This window comes from Oncorhynchus mykiss, chromosome 28 (assembly GCF_057628025.1).
Source record: "Oncorhynchus mykiss isolate SJ-2025 chromosome 28, ASM5762802v1, whole genome shotgun sequence".
NCBI lineage: Eukaryota > Metazoa > Chordata > Actinopteri > Salmoniformes > Salmonidae > Oncorhynchus > Oncorhynchus mykiss.
The window spans coordinates 28,158,207-28,175,632 of NC_143049.1; the positions used below are offsets into that span (position 1 = coordinate 28,158,207).

At 42.3% G+C, this 17,426-nt stretch overlaps 1 protein-coding gene across 1 annotated transcript; it reads left to right on the plus strand.

Annotated features, from left to right (window-relative positions):
* LOC110508820 (ras-related protein Rab-2A) lies at positions 1-15,196 on the plus strand. The gene is made up of 8 exons (XM_021589655.3): positions 1-404; positions 3,577-3,648; positions 5,120-5,187; positions 9,816-9,898; positions 10,322-10,414; positions 10,835-10,946; positions 11,920-11,988; positions 13,148-15,196. Exons 1-8 carry the CDS (start codon positions 359-361, stop codon positions 13,241-13,243), a joined length of 639 nt encoding a protein of 212 aa, XP_021445330.3. The 5' UTR covers positions 1-358; the 3' UTR covers positions 13,244-15,196.
* Positions 15,197-17,426: the final 2,230 nt, after the last annotated feature.

A 17,426-nucleotide genomic window follows, 5' to 3' on the forward strand; every position in this document is an offset into this window, starting at 1 on the left:
AACATCAGATTGTGCAGGTCTAAACAGCGATGCTATATCATCTGCACATTAATTACATGTCTTGCAAATTGTTTAGTTAATCAGGTTTAGATTTGTTTTAAAGAGTCTAAGTGACACAATATAAATTAATAGCCTACTACCAGTGGCAACTGGGGTGAATAATTGCTTTTAGTTTGCGTGGCGAGGGCGGAACGTATGACGTTGTCAGCTGAAGCTTGGAGGTGTTATTTGTTCCTTCCCGTCGAAGAGCGAAAGGAGGCTAGAAAGGGGAAGATTTAACGATTACATAGACCATTTTCATACGGTTTCAATTATACAAAACAACGGCAGAGGAAGGTTGACACAGGACCCAGTGGCCATGGCATATGCATACCTTTTCAAATACATCATTATCGGAGACACAGGTAAGCACTAGTCAATAGCAGCAAATATTGCTAACGGTAGTTAGCAAGCAGATATATTTTATTTCCGCAGTGTTGGAGAGTCCAATGTGACGTGGTAAAAGCGGGGACGCGGGAGGTGGGATGACTGACAGATTTCTCGCTTGCAAACGTCGTTAATAGCTTGTCATTAACGTGAAATAATCCTCCCAAAAAAATCCCACTTTACATCGCATAATGTTGTGGTCAACTAGTAGCGTGTTAATTTAGCAACATATCCAACAAGCCGACTGCCTATTGTCCTTCGGTTGTGCACTGAGGGTGGGGGTGCTAAGCTAGTTTTGCTACTTAGCCTATTAGCTAGCAAGGTAACGTTAACGTTGGCAAAGTAGCTGTTTACAGCGACATAAAAAAACAGCTACTTTGACAGCTTCTCTACAACATGGGCGTCAGCACTGGCTATGTCAGTCACTTGGACAGAGTCAAGCCAAGGTTTTGGGCTGTCTGTTTTTTGTTGTTGCGTTGTTGTATTGCTAGGCCACAAGCACCAAGCGCCCTCCCTCGAAATGGCGTTTTACCTACTTTTTTGTACGGTTGCCTACTACGGCAGTATTCTAGTTTAGCTGTTTATGCTCGTGTTGTTAAAATGTACTTTTACACGGGTGTTATGTTAATGAGGTTAAGCAGTTCACTGTCGTTTGTTTACCTAGACGAGGCGGACTGAGTAGGTTTCCCAAATATTGTGGATGCTGCCAAAGCCAACCTACATTTTTGTCCAGATAATTTATTGCAGGTTGCATTAGAAGCAGGCGACGTAGGTACTTGTTTATCAAAAACAGTACAACTATGTGCATCTTATTTGATTAGATCTGTTATACATCTATTGGTCAACCCGGATCCTTGAAATATATAGACTTGAAATAGCCTAATAGCAGCACCGCTTGCTATGCATATTACCCAGGGAAAACGAGGGATACTGAGATTACCTATCTCTCTGACTACAGATTGACAGTGTTTGATTCTGAGAAATAAAAACATGTACCTGGTTGGCATCTCAAGACCACAGGGGGAATGTTGTGACGCTAAGACTTCCATCACTTCAGTTTATTAATTGATCAATAAGTCTTGTACATTCAAAGGGTACATGCTGCCTTTTTAAAAGTACCAATTTACTGTGGTTTATTCTGTTTGAAAGTATCAGTGAAGGGAAGTGTACCCTGTTTGCAGGAAGGCCAATAACAGATTAAGCAGCATGCTCCCCTGCATTTCTCTGAGATGAAAGGGCAGAATTTTACTTGAACCAGACTATTTGCTTACAGGACCACATATCATATTTAGCTTGTTTCAAACTGGAGACATCATTTCCAACCCAAAACAGTGGTCAGCATTTGGGAGTACAAATCTGTCAGTGCATTTTTCCCAGGCTACATCCAGCAGAGTTTTCCCCCTTGTTTTATTTGTATAATTAATAGGGTCAGGACGATACCAGTATCGCGATACTCGTCAGTATTGTGGTTAGGAAAGAAAACACGAAGGGATTACACATCAAGAAAAACAGCCCTAATGTGGAAACAAACATCATGTTGTCATCGAGTCACATTTATTTTCTAAACAATAGCACACAATATTTTACATACAGTAGGTTTTTAAAGGACCAAAGAGTTTGGTCTGCTTTGTTTTCATTTCTGCCATGGAATTTTTTTGCCATACTGGTATCGTCACAGCTCTAGTTGCAACACTGCAGACCTGTCATCGCCCTGGCTTCACTGGGGGCCATCATGTGACCCCCTGCAACCCAAGCTGTTGATCATTCAGTGTTTTCACATTACCCACTCACATTCTACATGACTTTGCTGTTTAGTTATGGCTATCCCAGCTGTTCAAGCAGTTAGATATAGTCTACGCTATGTGGTTGGTAACTTGGCTAGATGAGGTGATAGTTGAGAAACCCCTATCCAAAAGGATGCATTATTTCTCAGCCTCCATACCATAAACCGTAGTTTTCACCTGAATCAAAATCCAGTTGTACACCTCTTCCTGCCCAATCAAATGCAGTATTTCAATTAGTGATGGGGGGGGGGGGGGGGGGGTGTAATTAGGCTAGTCTTTGATGTGGCACCCCTGTCTAATTGCTGTTGCTTTAAGATAATGACCTGACCACTAAAGAACCAGATGGACTATCTATTCAGTGCTAGAGGCTGATTGTCTAGCAGGTACACAGTTAAAAGGGTGACAGCTTTGTTTTGTTACATCCTTCTCATGATGTCTTCTATCACCCTGACTCCCCTGCCTAGCAACGGTGGTGGTAACCCATAGAAACACTAATGATAGCCTTCTCTGGTGTCCTAAAGGTTTCACCTGTTTGCATTATAACCATACAGTGCAGGACACATGTTTTCACAGGTCCCTCCTCCACGATATGACAGTGTGTTTCACTGTCACGGTTTACTTTTTTTTTTTTCACACAGGCGCACGCCACACATTATATTTAGGTGTAATTTGTAATAAATGGAGTTAGCCGCCCATCATTAGGCTAATTATTGCATTCATTATGGTCAGTGCTACCTGGGAATATCTTTGTTTCATCACACCAAACAACCTCATGAGTCATGACATTTGTGTGTTGACATTTTTGATAAAATGTCCATCCCTATCAGGAGCTTCATCATCATGTTGACAGTGCCTCGAACACAGGTCCTCCTAAAGAAACAAGCTTGAGGAGGAAATGGCTCATCTTAACCACTGATCCAGGATCGGATAACACTATCTCACCCTGGACCATTGAGGGAATAAAACGATATCTCACCCTGAATGTGTTTTAATGCATCCTCTACCTACCCCAGAAAAATATGACAACCAGAATTCTACTTGTTTGACAAGCCTCTTGGCTTCAGCAAGACTGACTATGAGCTTCTTTACCATTGTGTGTGTGTGGGTGTAGTCAGAGGGCTGTAGGGCCTGATACAGTCTGACATTTTTATCTCATTAAATTACCCTCCTTATGTAATTTTTTGTTCTCTGACACATCATATCAAAGACTGGGATTCAACTTCTTTAATGTGTGTGTGCGACCAGATGTGTTGTTGGTTTTCCAACGTGTGTGTGTGTGACTGGCTAAATGATGTTAGTTATGCAGACAGAGTGCCTATTTGTTCCTGTGTGTGCCTCTGTTTAACTGTGCATGTTTGTTTTACAGGTGTGGGGAAATCATGCCTATTATTACAGTTCACAGACAAGCGGTTTCAGCCGGTGCACGACCTCACTATCGGTAAGGCTCCTCTATATTCATTAGAACGTTTAACAACGACTGTGATTGAAATGTATCCTGCCTCTGCACTGCCTAGCTGCACTGGAGGGTCCTCAATTAAATTATCTATGCTCAGCTCAGATCTCCACGTCCAGGTTCTTGGCATGAACCTTTTTAGACATTTGTCTGAGAGCTCAGGTCACTTGCCCCTCCTCCCCCCAAAAAGGTATAACACCATGGGCCAAAAAAGGTGACAAATTGAGTTGTATGATTTATTTTTATTTTATTTCACCTTTATTTAACCAGGTAGGCAAGTTGAGAACAAGTTCTCATTTACAATTGCGACCTGGCCAAGATAAAGCGAAGCAGTTCGACACATACGACACAGTTACACATGGAATAAACAAACATACAGTCAATAATACAGTAGAAACAAGTCTATATACGATGTGAGCAAATGAGATGAGATAAGGGAGGTAAAGGCAAAAAAGGCCATGGTGGCAAAGTAAATACAATATAGCAAGTAAAACACTGGAATGGTAGATTTGCAGTGGAAGAATGTGCAAAGTATAAATAAAAATAATGGGGTGACGCAAGGACCCACTTCACAAAATAACATTCATTATTTTCACTGGTATTGACAATATAAGGCTGCTGGTCTCTGATCCCATGCATTATATCTCCTGCCGTTGTGGCCTTGAGCAAGGCTCTTACCCCCCCACAAAGTGAAATACTGCACTGATATGCTACTGTATAAAACACGTGATCCGTCAACCCTCCATTTGGAGAGCTGCTGGGTGTAAAGGCTTTGTTCCAATTCTGATTGGCGCAGCCTAATTGTTTCCATGTTGTGATCTCCATATCGGACAACTTTTCTTTAGTTGCCCCGGGCAAGCGGACAAGTGTTAATGTCACGCCCTGCCCTGGTCTTAATTAATTTCTTAAGGATTTTCATCACTCCTCTGGTCTAACCTCTGACGATGAGGGAGATGGATTTTATTTTAGCTTGCTAGCTACTTCCAGACACAAATAACAGAACACCTCACTCTTAACACAAATCAGCTCTGCTAGGGCGAGTAAAATGTTATCAAGAAAGTTAGTGACTGCACTGTGTTACTGGCAACAATTGAATTCAGTTTTTTTGACTATTTTATAAATCATTTAATGTTTGGCCAGTGCCTGACTGCCTCCTCTACTACACTGTGTCAACTCTAACCATTAGTCACCATAGGCTTTTAGGGTGTTTCTGTGGTGGAGGCAGGGGAGGGGTTCTAGAACAGTGTTTCCCAAACCCAGACCTGCACCCCCCCCCCCCCCAGAGTCAATGAAGTTGACATTTAAAAAATGTTTAGGCTAAATTTAGGGTAGGGACATCCCAAGGATCCCTTATAGTACTAACCATTCATGATTTCCATTGAATCTTGGTATTAGTGTTTTCATGCAAATGAGTTGTAGACTGACTGTGTCCTTGTGGTGGGTGTGTCTTTCCCAGGTGTGGAGTTTGGGGCGCGGATGATCACCATAGATGGTAAACAGATCAAGCTGCAGATCTGGGACACGGTAAGATACCTGCCCTGTTTCACATTGAACAGATATGATTCTTTACCTGAACACACGATACAGTCGACTCCTGATCCATGCAGCAGTGTGGGACAGTTCTCATATCAGTTGTCAACTACTGCATGCAGTTCAATCATAAAGAATGTAGTCAATGTACTGTTGAAGTGATACAGGTTCATTCTGCCAATTAAACAGTTTATACTTGGCTTATCTCAAGTGCACTTATCAGGGGTCGACTGTAATCATGATATTCTCGGGAAATACTCTTCGGTACATCGGTAACTTATCGGTGATAAGGAGATTTTTAAATCTTGGAGTCAAAAGGCTATAGTCTATTATTGAACATTCAACTCTTGTAATGAAGCAGCAAAAAAAATGTATTTTTCAAACATTTACCAAAATGCATTTTACAGGAAAACACTGTTTTAAACAGTACGCATAATGAGAGCGGTTCCATAATGAAAATATCTGTTAGAACGAGGGGGAGTCTAATATGACTAGGATGGGTTGCTAATATGACTAGGATGGGTTGCTAATATGACTAGGATGGGTTGCTAATATGACTAGGATTGTGACTTTGGTTTCTGGACAACAAAAGTTGACCAATAGAACCACAGAGAAATGCTGATTTGATGGCATGAAGTCTTTTTTTCTAAAATACCTGCCTCCACTTTTCTATGGCTGGATTTCAGCTAGGCTACTTTGAAGCAAGGTAAGACATGACTCATAATATGAAGTAAAGTAAAACGTTCAGGTTTCAAACAATCACTGCCTCAAGCTCACGTTGCAAAGTGGTGGTGACGCGCTGATAGCCTGCATACTGTTGACTATAGCCTAGGCACTCGAATAACAAATGGGAGGCATGCTTTAATTACCAGTTTAGATTGAGATGGCCATGATTAAAAATAGCTACTGTCAAAACAGTTTAACATGCGATTGCATTTTAGAAATGTTATGTTGCTTAATGCCTGGGCTTACAAAAGCACATTTCAGTCCAGTACCCGCTCTTTGAGCAGCTGCTCTAGGGCTGTCTGATGGGTGATACAGCGCAGTGTTCAACACCATAGTGTCCTCCAAGCTCATCACTAAGCTAAGGACCCTGGGTCTGAAAACCTCCCTCTGCAACTGGATCCTGGGCTTCCTGACAGACCGTCCCCGGGTGGTGTGGGTAGGCAACAACACAGCCGCCACGCTGGCCCTCAACATGGGCCCCTTGGGGGTGCGTGCTTAGTACCCTCCTGTATTCCCTGTTCAACCACAACTGCGTTGCCAAGCACGACTCCAACACCGTTAAGTTTGCTGATGACATCGGTGGTAGGCCTGATCACCGACGACGATGAGACAACAGCCTCTCCCTCAATGTCAGCAAGGAGCTGATTGTGGACTACAGAAAAAGGAGGGCCGAGCACACCCCCATTCACATTGACAGGGCTGTAGTGGAGCTGGTCGAGATCTTCAAGTTCCTCTGTGTCCACATCACTTAGTATCTATCATGGTCCACACACATCAACACAGTCATGAAAAGGGTAGAATAATTTCTCTTCCCCCTCAGGAGCTGAAATGATTTGGTATGGACCCTCAGATACTCAGTTCTACAGCTGCACCATTTGAGAGTATCTTGACTGGCTCCATGACTGCTTGGTATGACAATTACTGCCATCTGACCGTAAGGCGCTGCAGAGGTTAGTGAGTACGGCCCATTGGGGCCGAGCTCCCTTCCTTCCAGGACCTCTGACTCCAGCCACCCAAGTCATAGATTATTCTCTCTGCTACCGCACGGCAAGCGGTACCAATACACCAAGTCTAGAACCATCAGGGCCCTGAACAGCTTCTACCCCCAAGTCATAAGGCTGTTAAATAGTTAGTCCGGGTGGCTATTGGTTAACTATTTAACTATCTGCATTGACCCTTTTTGTACTAACTTCTTTTGGACTCATCACACGCTACTGTTTCTGTCCTGTTGCCTAGTCACTTTATTCCTAGCTATATGTACATACCTACCTCAATTATCTCGTACCTCTGCACATCAACTCAGGAATGGTACCCCGTGTATAAAGACATGTTATCGTTACTTATTGTTTACTTTTATTATTACGTGTTACTTTTCTATTGTCTTTTCTCTCTGCGTTGTTGAGAAGGCTCCATATGTAAAAATTTCACTGCTAGTCTGCACCTCTTGTTTATGAAATATGTGACAAATAAATTGGAGTTTGATTTGATAGGCTATTCCGCTCCTCAAACTAGGCTCTGTATGCTGTGCGCATGTGATAAATAAGGTGCATGACGACTAACACACACCGGAATTTTTAATTACACTAAATTATACAAATTAACCTATAGACTGATAAGCATGACCAGTCAAATGTGTTTTCAGTGCCTAACCAATTAGCCGTTAACCATTTAACATCCCTAATTAGGAGTAAAGATTGAAGTGTTAATTAGGGTTTCTCAGTGTGCCCTACTGTTTAATTATGTGGGATTCCCTGTGCTTTGCTAGGGCCCATTAAAATATGTTTACATTTTTTGGCCTGATTTTATTTATTTTTTTCTTCTAGAATTGACCCAAATTCCATATTTTTCCCCCATTTTTGTTTTTCTAGGTTTCTTTTCATTTATCTATTTTGCTCTCTAAATCATACTTAAAATATATAGAACATCCAATTTGTAGTTCTTTAAGTACACAACACTGCTTAAACCACATGAGACTTTTGAGGTTTAGGAAAAATGTTTTTATTTTTGGGGGTGTGCAAAACAAATTGGCACTGGATTGATAAACAATCATCATATCGATCTGCCATAGGCTACTTTTGTAGTATATTTTTGTTGTTGTTAAATTGAGGATATTTTTGGGGATTTTTCCATATCTACCAGAAGAAGCTAATCATTACCATCATCACTGACGGTTACATAAAGTGTAGGCATACACGCACACCACACACACACACAGAGGCCGTTGCAGGAAAATACGCTGATGCCGTTTGTTCATGTCATATGATTAACTTGGGCAAATGTATTAATTTCAAGTTGAATATATTGTTGAATTCCATTTAAAAGTTTGGATTCCATGATTTCGTCCATTTTCTACTTAACCTGGATTTTATAGTGCCCTACTGACTGTGCTGAGGAAATATGAACACTACAGGATATGGTGATCTTGGTGTTAGTGTAGTATTTCTATTGGCCTGTAGGGGGAGACACAGTTCTATAAATAAGAATTGAATCTCTCAGCAGTAATTCTGATGGATGGTGCAAGTCGAGGCCCTATAGGCCTTTTGGCCTTCAGACCAAGCCAGCTGCTGTGTGCTTACTAGGCCACATGGCAACACCGGTGCATTTTGGTTGATGAAAAGGTAAGGCTGGAATTCAGCAGAAATAGATGCCAAGGGGGATAAGAATGGCAACCTTTGATTGGGCACTTTGGTAATCTAGCTTCCATTTTGAGAAATGACAATTTCACTTTTATATTTTCGAAACACCACTATGAATATACCCTCTTAGAATGGTCTGTGGCTTAGCTTACATCCCCAGACCACTACATGTTCACCCTGTCAAGACAGAGTTCAAATCAAACACAGGGCGTGGGTATGGCTGTGTAGCTGTATCAGTGTGTGTTCCGGCGTGTGTGTGTGAGCACAGGAGGAGGAGTAGGGAGGTACTGCCTGGCCTGGGAGTGATGTAATAGCCAAAATCTGCATTTCTGGTCTTCCTGTAACCTTTGAGATCCGGCAGATGGCAGGCATAAAGGTGTCATTCATCATTTATTCACAATGGCCTCCATTAGCTCCAACGTTAGCAGCTGCCTCAGGGGGACTGTTGCCACTGACTCACTGACTGGGCCTTATTGAATTCAAATGTGCTGCAGTGCTGGGCTGCCTGGTTCTCACTCACCTGCTGCCAGGCTGGAATTGATGTAGAACGGCATAGAGTAGGCCAAGGTACAACGGCTGCTAGCCAGGGAACAGTGACAATGGCATCTATCGACAGGTCTTATTTGCCTGCCTGCTGTTTTAACCCAACACTGAGTTTGGGGAGAGAGGTAGAATGTGGTATTGTGGGCTATAGTGGAACACAATGAGCCCCTTGTTTATGAGAACTCAGTCAGTCAGGTATGGGATGCAGAGAAAGAGAGGAGCCTTTTGTACACAGTGACAGGGGTTTGCCTGTGCTCTGCCTCTGCACAGGGAAAATCAGGAGGCTTGGCTCTCTGGTTGGGAATATCTATGGTGTTGGGAATGTATATGGATTAGGAGAAAGCTGCTGGAAAGCCTGGACTGGAGGAGTGTAGTAGGCACTAGGCAGGACACGCATGAGTAAAACATGGCTCGGGCCAGGAGTTTTTCAGGACATGGGCTCAGAAGAACCCCTGACCCTAGTAACACAGTACATCTGTGTTGGTATTTTGTCCAACACACCCTTGAGCACTTGAAGTAAGACTCCTTTAAGAGTAGTTGCTTTGTTCAGCTTACTACTACTACTTTGAAGTACTGCTGGCTCTTGTTTGTACCCTTTCTATGGGTTACTATGCTTCTGTGCTGAACTTTGTCTTTGCTTTAACAGAGCGTCTGTGTGTGTGTGTGTGTGTACTATGTCTGTTTGTCTTTGGCACGAATTGTGTGTGTGTGTGTCAGGCCGGCCAAGAGTCCTTCCGCTCCATCACCCGGTCTTACTACAGAGGGGCAGCTGGCGCCCTGCTCGTGTATGACATCACAAGGTCAGTCTGGTGGCCATTTTCTCCCCAGGTCTTATCTATGTAAACACTGGTCACTAAGTCTACCCTAGGATTTAGGACATGACTATTGCTCTTGAGAAATGTAAAAAAAAAAAAAAAAAAAAAAAAAAAAATATATATATATATATATATATATATTAGTTTGTTTAAGAGGAAAGGAAATGTTTTCTTATCAAGTTCATTCAGTTTAACAATAGTTGGAGCCACTGAGATTTGTTTGTATAATACATTTTGGATGTAATTTAATCTCCCGCCCCAATGCCCTTATTTTGCTCCTGTGGGTCAACTGTTGTTACAAAAGGGACCTACATTCACCTAATGAAGGACATGTTTATGCATTAGTTTACTAGGAAAGGAACATTTATTATTCTTATGTTAAGTGTTGCTCAACTGTTTTTGTTTTAGAAGGGACACCTTCAACCACTTGACAACCTGGTTAGAGGACGCTCGCCAACATTCCAACTCCAACATGGTCATCATGCTCATTGGGAACAAGAGGTCAGATTCATCTCCCTGTCACTCATGGTTACCAAACAACCTAGTCATGGTTGTCATGGCTACTAAACAGGCTATGCCTCGAAGGTCTGAAATGCCAACCTTTCTTCATTTTGTCTTATCTTAAAGCATGGGTTATGTCAAGTCTAAATGGTGGATGCTTTGTGTTCTTTGCTTTCAAATGAAGGAAAGGAAAAAGTGTGAGGAAGCCATTTTTGACAATTGAGATACGCCCACACAGTTCACAGCCCTGCTCCCTGTGTGCTCGTGTCTCCTCTAGTTAATGACATATCTCCTAACTGGAAAACGTAACAGAATGAATTAACATTTGCAATAAAACAGAGAGACACAAGACCATGCTAGCATAACAGGTCTATGGTAATGTGTGTGAAATACTAAATGTGTGTGGCGTTTTCCTCAAAGTGACCTGGAGTCCAGGAGAGAGGTGAAGAAGGAGGAGGGAGAGGCCTTCGCCAGAGAGCACGGCCTTATCTTCATGGAGACCTCCGCCAAGACCGCATCCAATGTAGAAGAGGTACCTCCTGCTCACACTAAATTGTGTGTGCATTTGTTTGTTTGAACTGACACGTTTGCCTATTAATATACCCACCTCTCAAACACTCCAACGCACACATACACATCTGTTCTTCAGTGTGCTGGGTAGCCAGGCTCTCTGAGGATTTAAGGCAAGGGCTGGTTTATATAACCCCTCCCCCCAGCAGAAACCCCTGATATGATTCATTTGTCTCATTAGTGTCTCCTGAATCCTTCCGATACCTCTCCTCTCCCTCAGTGACGTGTACATCGCCTACATTCATAGCCTCCCCTCTGCTCTCCTGTCCTAAGTGACAGCCGAATGCCAATCAGGCTCCCATGCTACTACCGTATGCACTATATGGAGAGTAATGTGTTGAGGATAATGCTGGGTCCCTGGGTTATGCCCTGGGCCTCCATGGTCAGGTGGGGGAGCTCTGCCTCAGGCTGAGGGAAACCCATCTGTTGCTGTTAAACAATTTCATGTGTGAAGAGGCAGGGAGGTTAGAGGGGACCAGATCAGGCCAGAGCCTCCTGAGCTAAACTGAGGTGCACATTTACTTTCAGATTCTAAAGTAGGCCTCCCTCTGTGGTAAAAAGCTGAATTACAGGCAGTATTTACTATAGATGGGCACCCTGGACTAGTCTCGCTTTTGAGGTGTACTTAATGATTATATAAGGCCTACCATGCTGTACATTCAGGCTAAAACTAAGGCTCTCTTTATACGTCTGCTTGCGTTGTTTGTACAGCGGAGTGACGTAGATGTGGTGTTATCTGTGGCAACAAGCCAGAGGCTAAACTCCTGTAAATCACACTCTTTTAGAACTTATTCAGTTAACGAGAACCACGTGTATGGTTTGACTGGTCCAAGGCTTGATATCTTTCAGGGGAGTTTATCAGTTATTACAACGGTCACATCTAGATGTGGATTTCAGCTCTGATCCTATACTGACTAGGCACTCTCTCTTTTCAGGCATTCATCAACACAGCGAAGGAGATCTACGAGAAGATCCAGGAGGGTGTCTTCGACATCAACAATGAGGTCATTTGACATGGGAGAGACACATTTGGTGTCCATTTTGTACACCGCAGCTTTGACAAAGACCATCTTCTTGACATGGCTTGACTTCTTAGATTTAAGTCATCAACTGAGATATGGCCAAGTGGTCAAATGCCCTTGCTCCCTTTGTAGTGCCCTAAGCCCACGTCAGAAACAGAGTGACGAGGATAAAACCTTGACAGAGCAGACGTTGGATAAATCCTATTGGGGGAAAAAAGGCCCATTTGAAGGCCAGAAAGTCATTGTGTTAGCTTACTCTGTTACGAAGTCACATGCTCCTAGGAGACACTGCACCCATATTCATATTTTCGAGGCAGCCCCTCCACATCAGCTTATTTGTAGCGGCCCACACCCCATCTCTCTCCTCTAAAGAAAGGCAAGAAGAAGCAGAGCAGGTTCCAGTCTGCAGAGCCGAGCAAAACTTCCACTGTTTTTCCCTTCTCCCCTCCCTCTCTCCTTCCCTCTCTCCGCTAGCCCTGGCTGCTGGCCAGCGCATAAATTCCTCACATCCCACAAGGTTACAGCCAGCGTGAAGGAGGCGAGTCCCTGAGCAGCCGTTGGGTATGCTTTCTTTGAGAGGTAGTAAAGGGTAAAATAAGGGGGAGAGGGGGTGGGGGAAAGTGAGGCCAGGGACACGGTCCAAACCGCATCAGCTGACTGACGAGGGGGGAAGCCCTGGTCAGAATTCCCGTCGCTTGCTGGCAGGCGTCGTGAGTACCCCCCCCCCCCCCCCCCCTTCTCCACCCTCCTCTTCCCTGAACACTATAAATGTGATTTAGAACGATTGAGTTGACTTAATAGCTACTACTGCTTAAAGCCACAGCAGCACAGGCTCACATTGGAGTGATGCCTTTTAGCCACTCTGCGTTCTCTTCAGCCAATAAAGGACTGGAGAGATGAAAGTGGGGCAATGGATGAAAGTGCCACTTGCTGGTGTGTGTGGGAGAGATGCTTACAAAAGAGTGTGCATGTGACTGTGAGCCAAAGATAATTTGTCACCATTGATATTTCTTGTTATATCCATTTCTTCCACCCCAGAAAACACAAACACTCAAACTCTAAATCGTTAAACCACACCTGAACATCATCACGTTCCATTTTCCTGACTAACCGTTTGCATGTTCTGGTTTTGTCTCGGCAGGCTAACGGCATTAAGATTGGGCCCCAGCACGCTGCCACCAACTCCACACTCTCCGGTAGCCAGGGGGGCCAACAGGCTGGAGGGGGATGCTGCTGAACACCCTGCCCCTCTGTCTCATACCCCCTCCCCCAACCACCCATCCTGCCCCTTGCGTTTCTTCTGGACTGGTCGGGCTCACTAACATTTTCTTAACCCCTCCCTCTACACAGCCTTGCCACAGGAGAGTCTAATTGTATACTCCATGACTGTCAGTCAAAATATACCAAGCAAAACATGTTAAAGTACCCCTGGTCCTGGGGCAAAAATGCTTGTCCTGCATTGGAGCCTGTCTGGGTTGTAGAATGGTAGGGTTTACTATTACTATTGTGGCAGGATACTTTAGGATAAGGGTCTCATATCTATCTGTACATCAAACAGGCAGGATGCTTTAGGATAGGGACTCATCTATCTGTACATCTGTGAGCCAGTTGTGGATCATGTTTTTCTTTTTGACGTTTTGACTTAAAGCTGAATTGTATAGAACACTACAAGCTTGGTCATCAATTAGTATTTGAATTGGTTTCATGTGGGAGAAAGAAAGCTTTGGGAACGTGTGGTTAACGCAGAAGTTTGAAATAAAAGAGAAAAAGAAATGTAGAGTTGTGTCGAGCAGCGGCCATGTCTGAAGTGAAGAAACTAAAAGGAGAAAAAACAGGGCTGTTTTAATTCTGTATTTATCACTCACATTCTGTATATATATATAGTAATCCTTTCTTGCTTTGGTGTATGTTGACCGAGCTAGAATTCTTTGAATTTCCTGGAAAAATCTAGACTTTACGAATAGAGCTTGAAACTGCAACAGTATTGCTAAAAAACCTACTTGGACACCATTTTAAGATTTGACTTTTAGTTTGTCCTGCCATCTGCCTCCCCCCTCCCCTCGCTATCTCTCTGTGCCCTAGATCTGCTATGACTGTGTATGGAAACTTTGGCTCAATATTCTGCATCTTATCTATTTTAATGCCAAAATGTTGTTTACCTGTGTTCAATAACCACGAACCCCAGAATTTGATCACCTGGAAAGGGATCTCAGCTGTTTGCCTTAACGAAAAGATTGGGACAGCAGAAAAACAATAGAAAAACATAATCAGGTTGCAAAGGAATCATTCCACTAACTACATATGCATAGTCTTATACATACACAGCACATACACAGCACTTTTTTAAATTTATTTTTTTACATTCAAACATGTGTTGCATACATTCAGACATTCTCTAAATCACTGGTTCTCAACCCTGGTCCTGGGGACCCAAAGGGGTGCACATGTTTTCTTTTTGAACTACACACCTGACTCTAATTATCGAAGCCTGATGATGAGTTGGTCATTTGACTCAGGTGTGCAGTGTTATGGCAAAAACAGAACTGTACACTCCTTTGGATCACCAGGACCAGGATTGAGAACCCCTGCTCTAAATGTGTGTATGTATACACGTATATTAAGAAAGTACATGCATTCCTAAATGTATACATGTGTACCTACATGCACACACACAGTTGTCTATTTATACATATAAGTCTGCATGCATACATATTTTCTCTTCAGGATTTTGTTTTCCAAGCAGTCCGCTGTGGAGCATCAGTGCAGAGCAGCGTTTTACTGTAGGTGTGAGTGGCTGTGTAAAGCCTTGCTTTCTTTGGCAGTGCGTTCTGTTAGTAGATATTATGGTGAACATCGCGTCTGTTGTAAGAGCGGCGCGGGAAAAGCCGAACCTGGAGTGTCTGTGACCCCCCGACGTTTGCTGTGTTGGTTTTTCTTAAAAATAAAAAATGCTATCGCAAATAATAAAAAATTATAAAATGAAATATAAATTTATGTGGAAGAAATGTGCAATGTTTAAACTTACATTTTGTAATTTCCTTTTTAGAGTTGACGTTTTGCATTTTGCATCTCCCTATAGTACTTTTCTGAGTGTCTGTGTTGGTATATGAATGAAACGATTATATATGGATCCATACTGTATTGTATCTCTTGATTTATCAATTTATAAAGTGAAGCATGTGTGTCCTCAGAGCTGCCTGGAGTTTTGGAATTCCTGTAAGATCATGCAGCATCCTCATAACCAAAGGGGTGCACCTTTTGTTTTTTCCTCATAGCACACTACACAGCTGATTCAAATAATCAACTAATAATCAAGCTTTAATCATTTTAATCAGCTGTGTAGTTTTATGGCAAAAAAACTAAATGTGCACCCCTTGGGGTCCCCAGGACTGAGTTTGGGAAACACTTTCATACAGGCTTGGTTCTGAAATGATCACTGCACCCTTTCCATGTATTTATCATAGTCCAAAATGGGTACCCCTACACACAGCAGTGTTCTAGAATATTGGACTGTTGGCTTTCATACTTTCTGAATATTTCAGCAAGGCTCAAGCAATTTCTCCAAATGTCAACACATTCAAATGAATAGAGGATGCATACTGGAGCCGAGTTGGTTGGGATTTGTGGGGAGGAGCACGTTTGGGATTTGCATCCTCAGATGGTGCAGAGCTGTGAAGCTACTGTATGTCTGTGGACTATGATTTACACATTCAAATATTAACACTAAGGTCAAAGGGGCATATGCACCCAGTACCAATTCAACTGGCTTTTTAACACACTTTTCTCTGTGTTACATGTGTTTCAGGTAGGCCTTGATACTTTTCAGGTGATATTCAATTGAAAGTGTGATTTAATTTCTAGGTCTCCTATGTCGTTATGAAATAATTCCACATAATTTACTGGATATTTCACCTTATTTGTGTGCTTTAGTCTATTATAAAATAAACACTGCTCTGGGCCTGGTTTCCCAAAAGCATTCTAAGGCTAAATTCATCCTTAGAACCATATGATCCTATAGTTCAAACAATCAATTTATTCTTAATATGCTTTTGGGAAACCGGCCCAGTGCGCAAGGTTTGTCAAATAGGCCAACAGCAAATCAAAAATCAATGTTGGGTGGGGGTGCATTGCAGTCAGATATAGTTCATGAGATATATTCTTTACTCATCATCCCCATTACATCCCTTAACATTAGGATGTAACCTGAAATTGTTTTTTGATGGTAGTCACGCACAGCAACAGCTTATGATGTTATAGGTGAGATCACATGATCAAATCCTTACAATTCTCATGACCTACTTTTGAAAGCAGTAAAGAAAGGAAATGTGAAAACGGAAAAGCTTGTGTTGAACAGATTAGTGAACCCTCTGAAACGGTAGGAGTATGCCTGCTGCATGAATTGTATTAACTGTTTCAAAAATGTAAGTTTGATTTTAGTGAATGCAATTCAAGTAGTGTGACCTTCACGATAGCCTTCTCTCATGCAAATTAAACCCACAAACGCAAAGGACATTTATATTTTTAAAGACATGCTCTATTAAATTATGTTCCGAAGACTGCAAAATGTTTAAGTGATCCATTGGAATATTGACACGCTTATATTCATCACCACATACACATGTAAACACAAAAATATATACAGTCGATTTGAGAGGACATTTATTTGGTCATACAGAAAGTGGATGCTCCTTTAAATACAGTACTCCTGTGGGGCAGGTTGTTATGTTAAGCAAATGAATGACCGCGCAAAGGATTTGCGGGTTACTTGCCCGATAATTCCTCTGTAGTGTTCATCAAGGATGAGACCTTCACACAAGTGTGGAATACATATTTCTTCATTTTGATATATTTCTATCGAAAATGGTTGCACATGTTTAGCTTTTAACTTCGCAAAATGCAAGGACTCGAACTACTCTGAAATCCTCAGGTTGGCCCTGTGCGTGCCCAAGGGACCAGGTAGAATAGGCTCTCAGGCTCGGTAGAAGAGCAAGTATTATGTAAATTTGAATCGTGAACTTGCATGATGTCCATCTCTAATAATCATAATTATTAATCTGCAGTTCACATGGAATTATTATGAAAGTCATTATCGGGGACGAACTGATGCTCCAAACAAATAAAACCATCCAATCATTTCAGTTGATACAGTTCCATTTCAATTGGGAACATGTTTTGAACTCGTTTTGAACCTGTATGAGCTTTTAGAATACCATATCATTTGAGGTTTATAATTTATAGACGTCATTATCCCATGCCAAGTTCCAGTTTATAATTTGAGAATCAATTGGAGCAATTTAAAAGCAACTTGATGTCCACATTGCATGTATGAATAACTCCCATAACCCTACGCCAAAATAAGAAATTAAAAGGGGCAGCTTTAATCGCATCTACTATGTTACAAGAACTGAAAAATAAAGCGC

Coding starts and splice junctions, on each gene's coding strand:
- LOC110508820 (XM_021589655.3), top strand. CDS start 359: ATGGCATATGCATACCTTTTCAAATACATCATTATCGGAGACACAG. Junction 9,899..10,321: donor CTCGTGTATGACATCACAAG/GTCAGTCTGGTG, acceptor TTTTTGTTTTAG/AAGGGACACCTTCAACCACT. Junction 11,989..13,147: donor TCTTCGACATCAACAATGAG/GTCATTTGACAT, acceptor TTGTCTCGGCAG/GCTAACGGCATTAAGATTGG.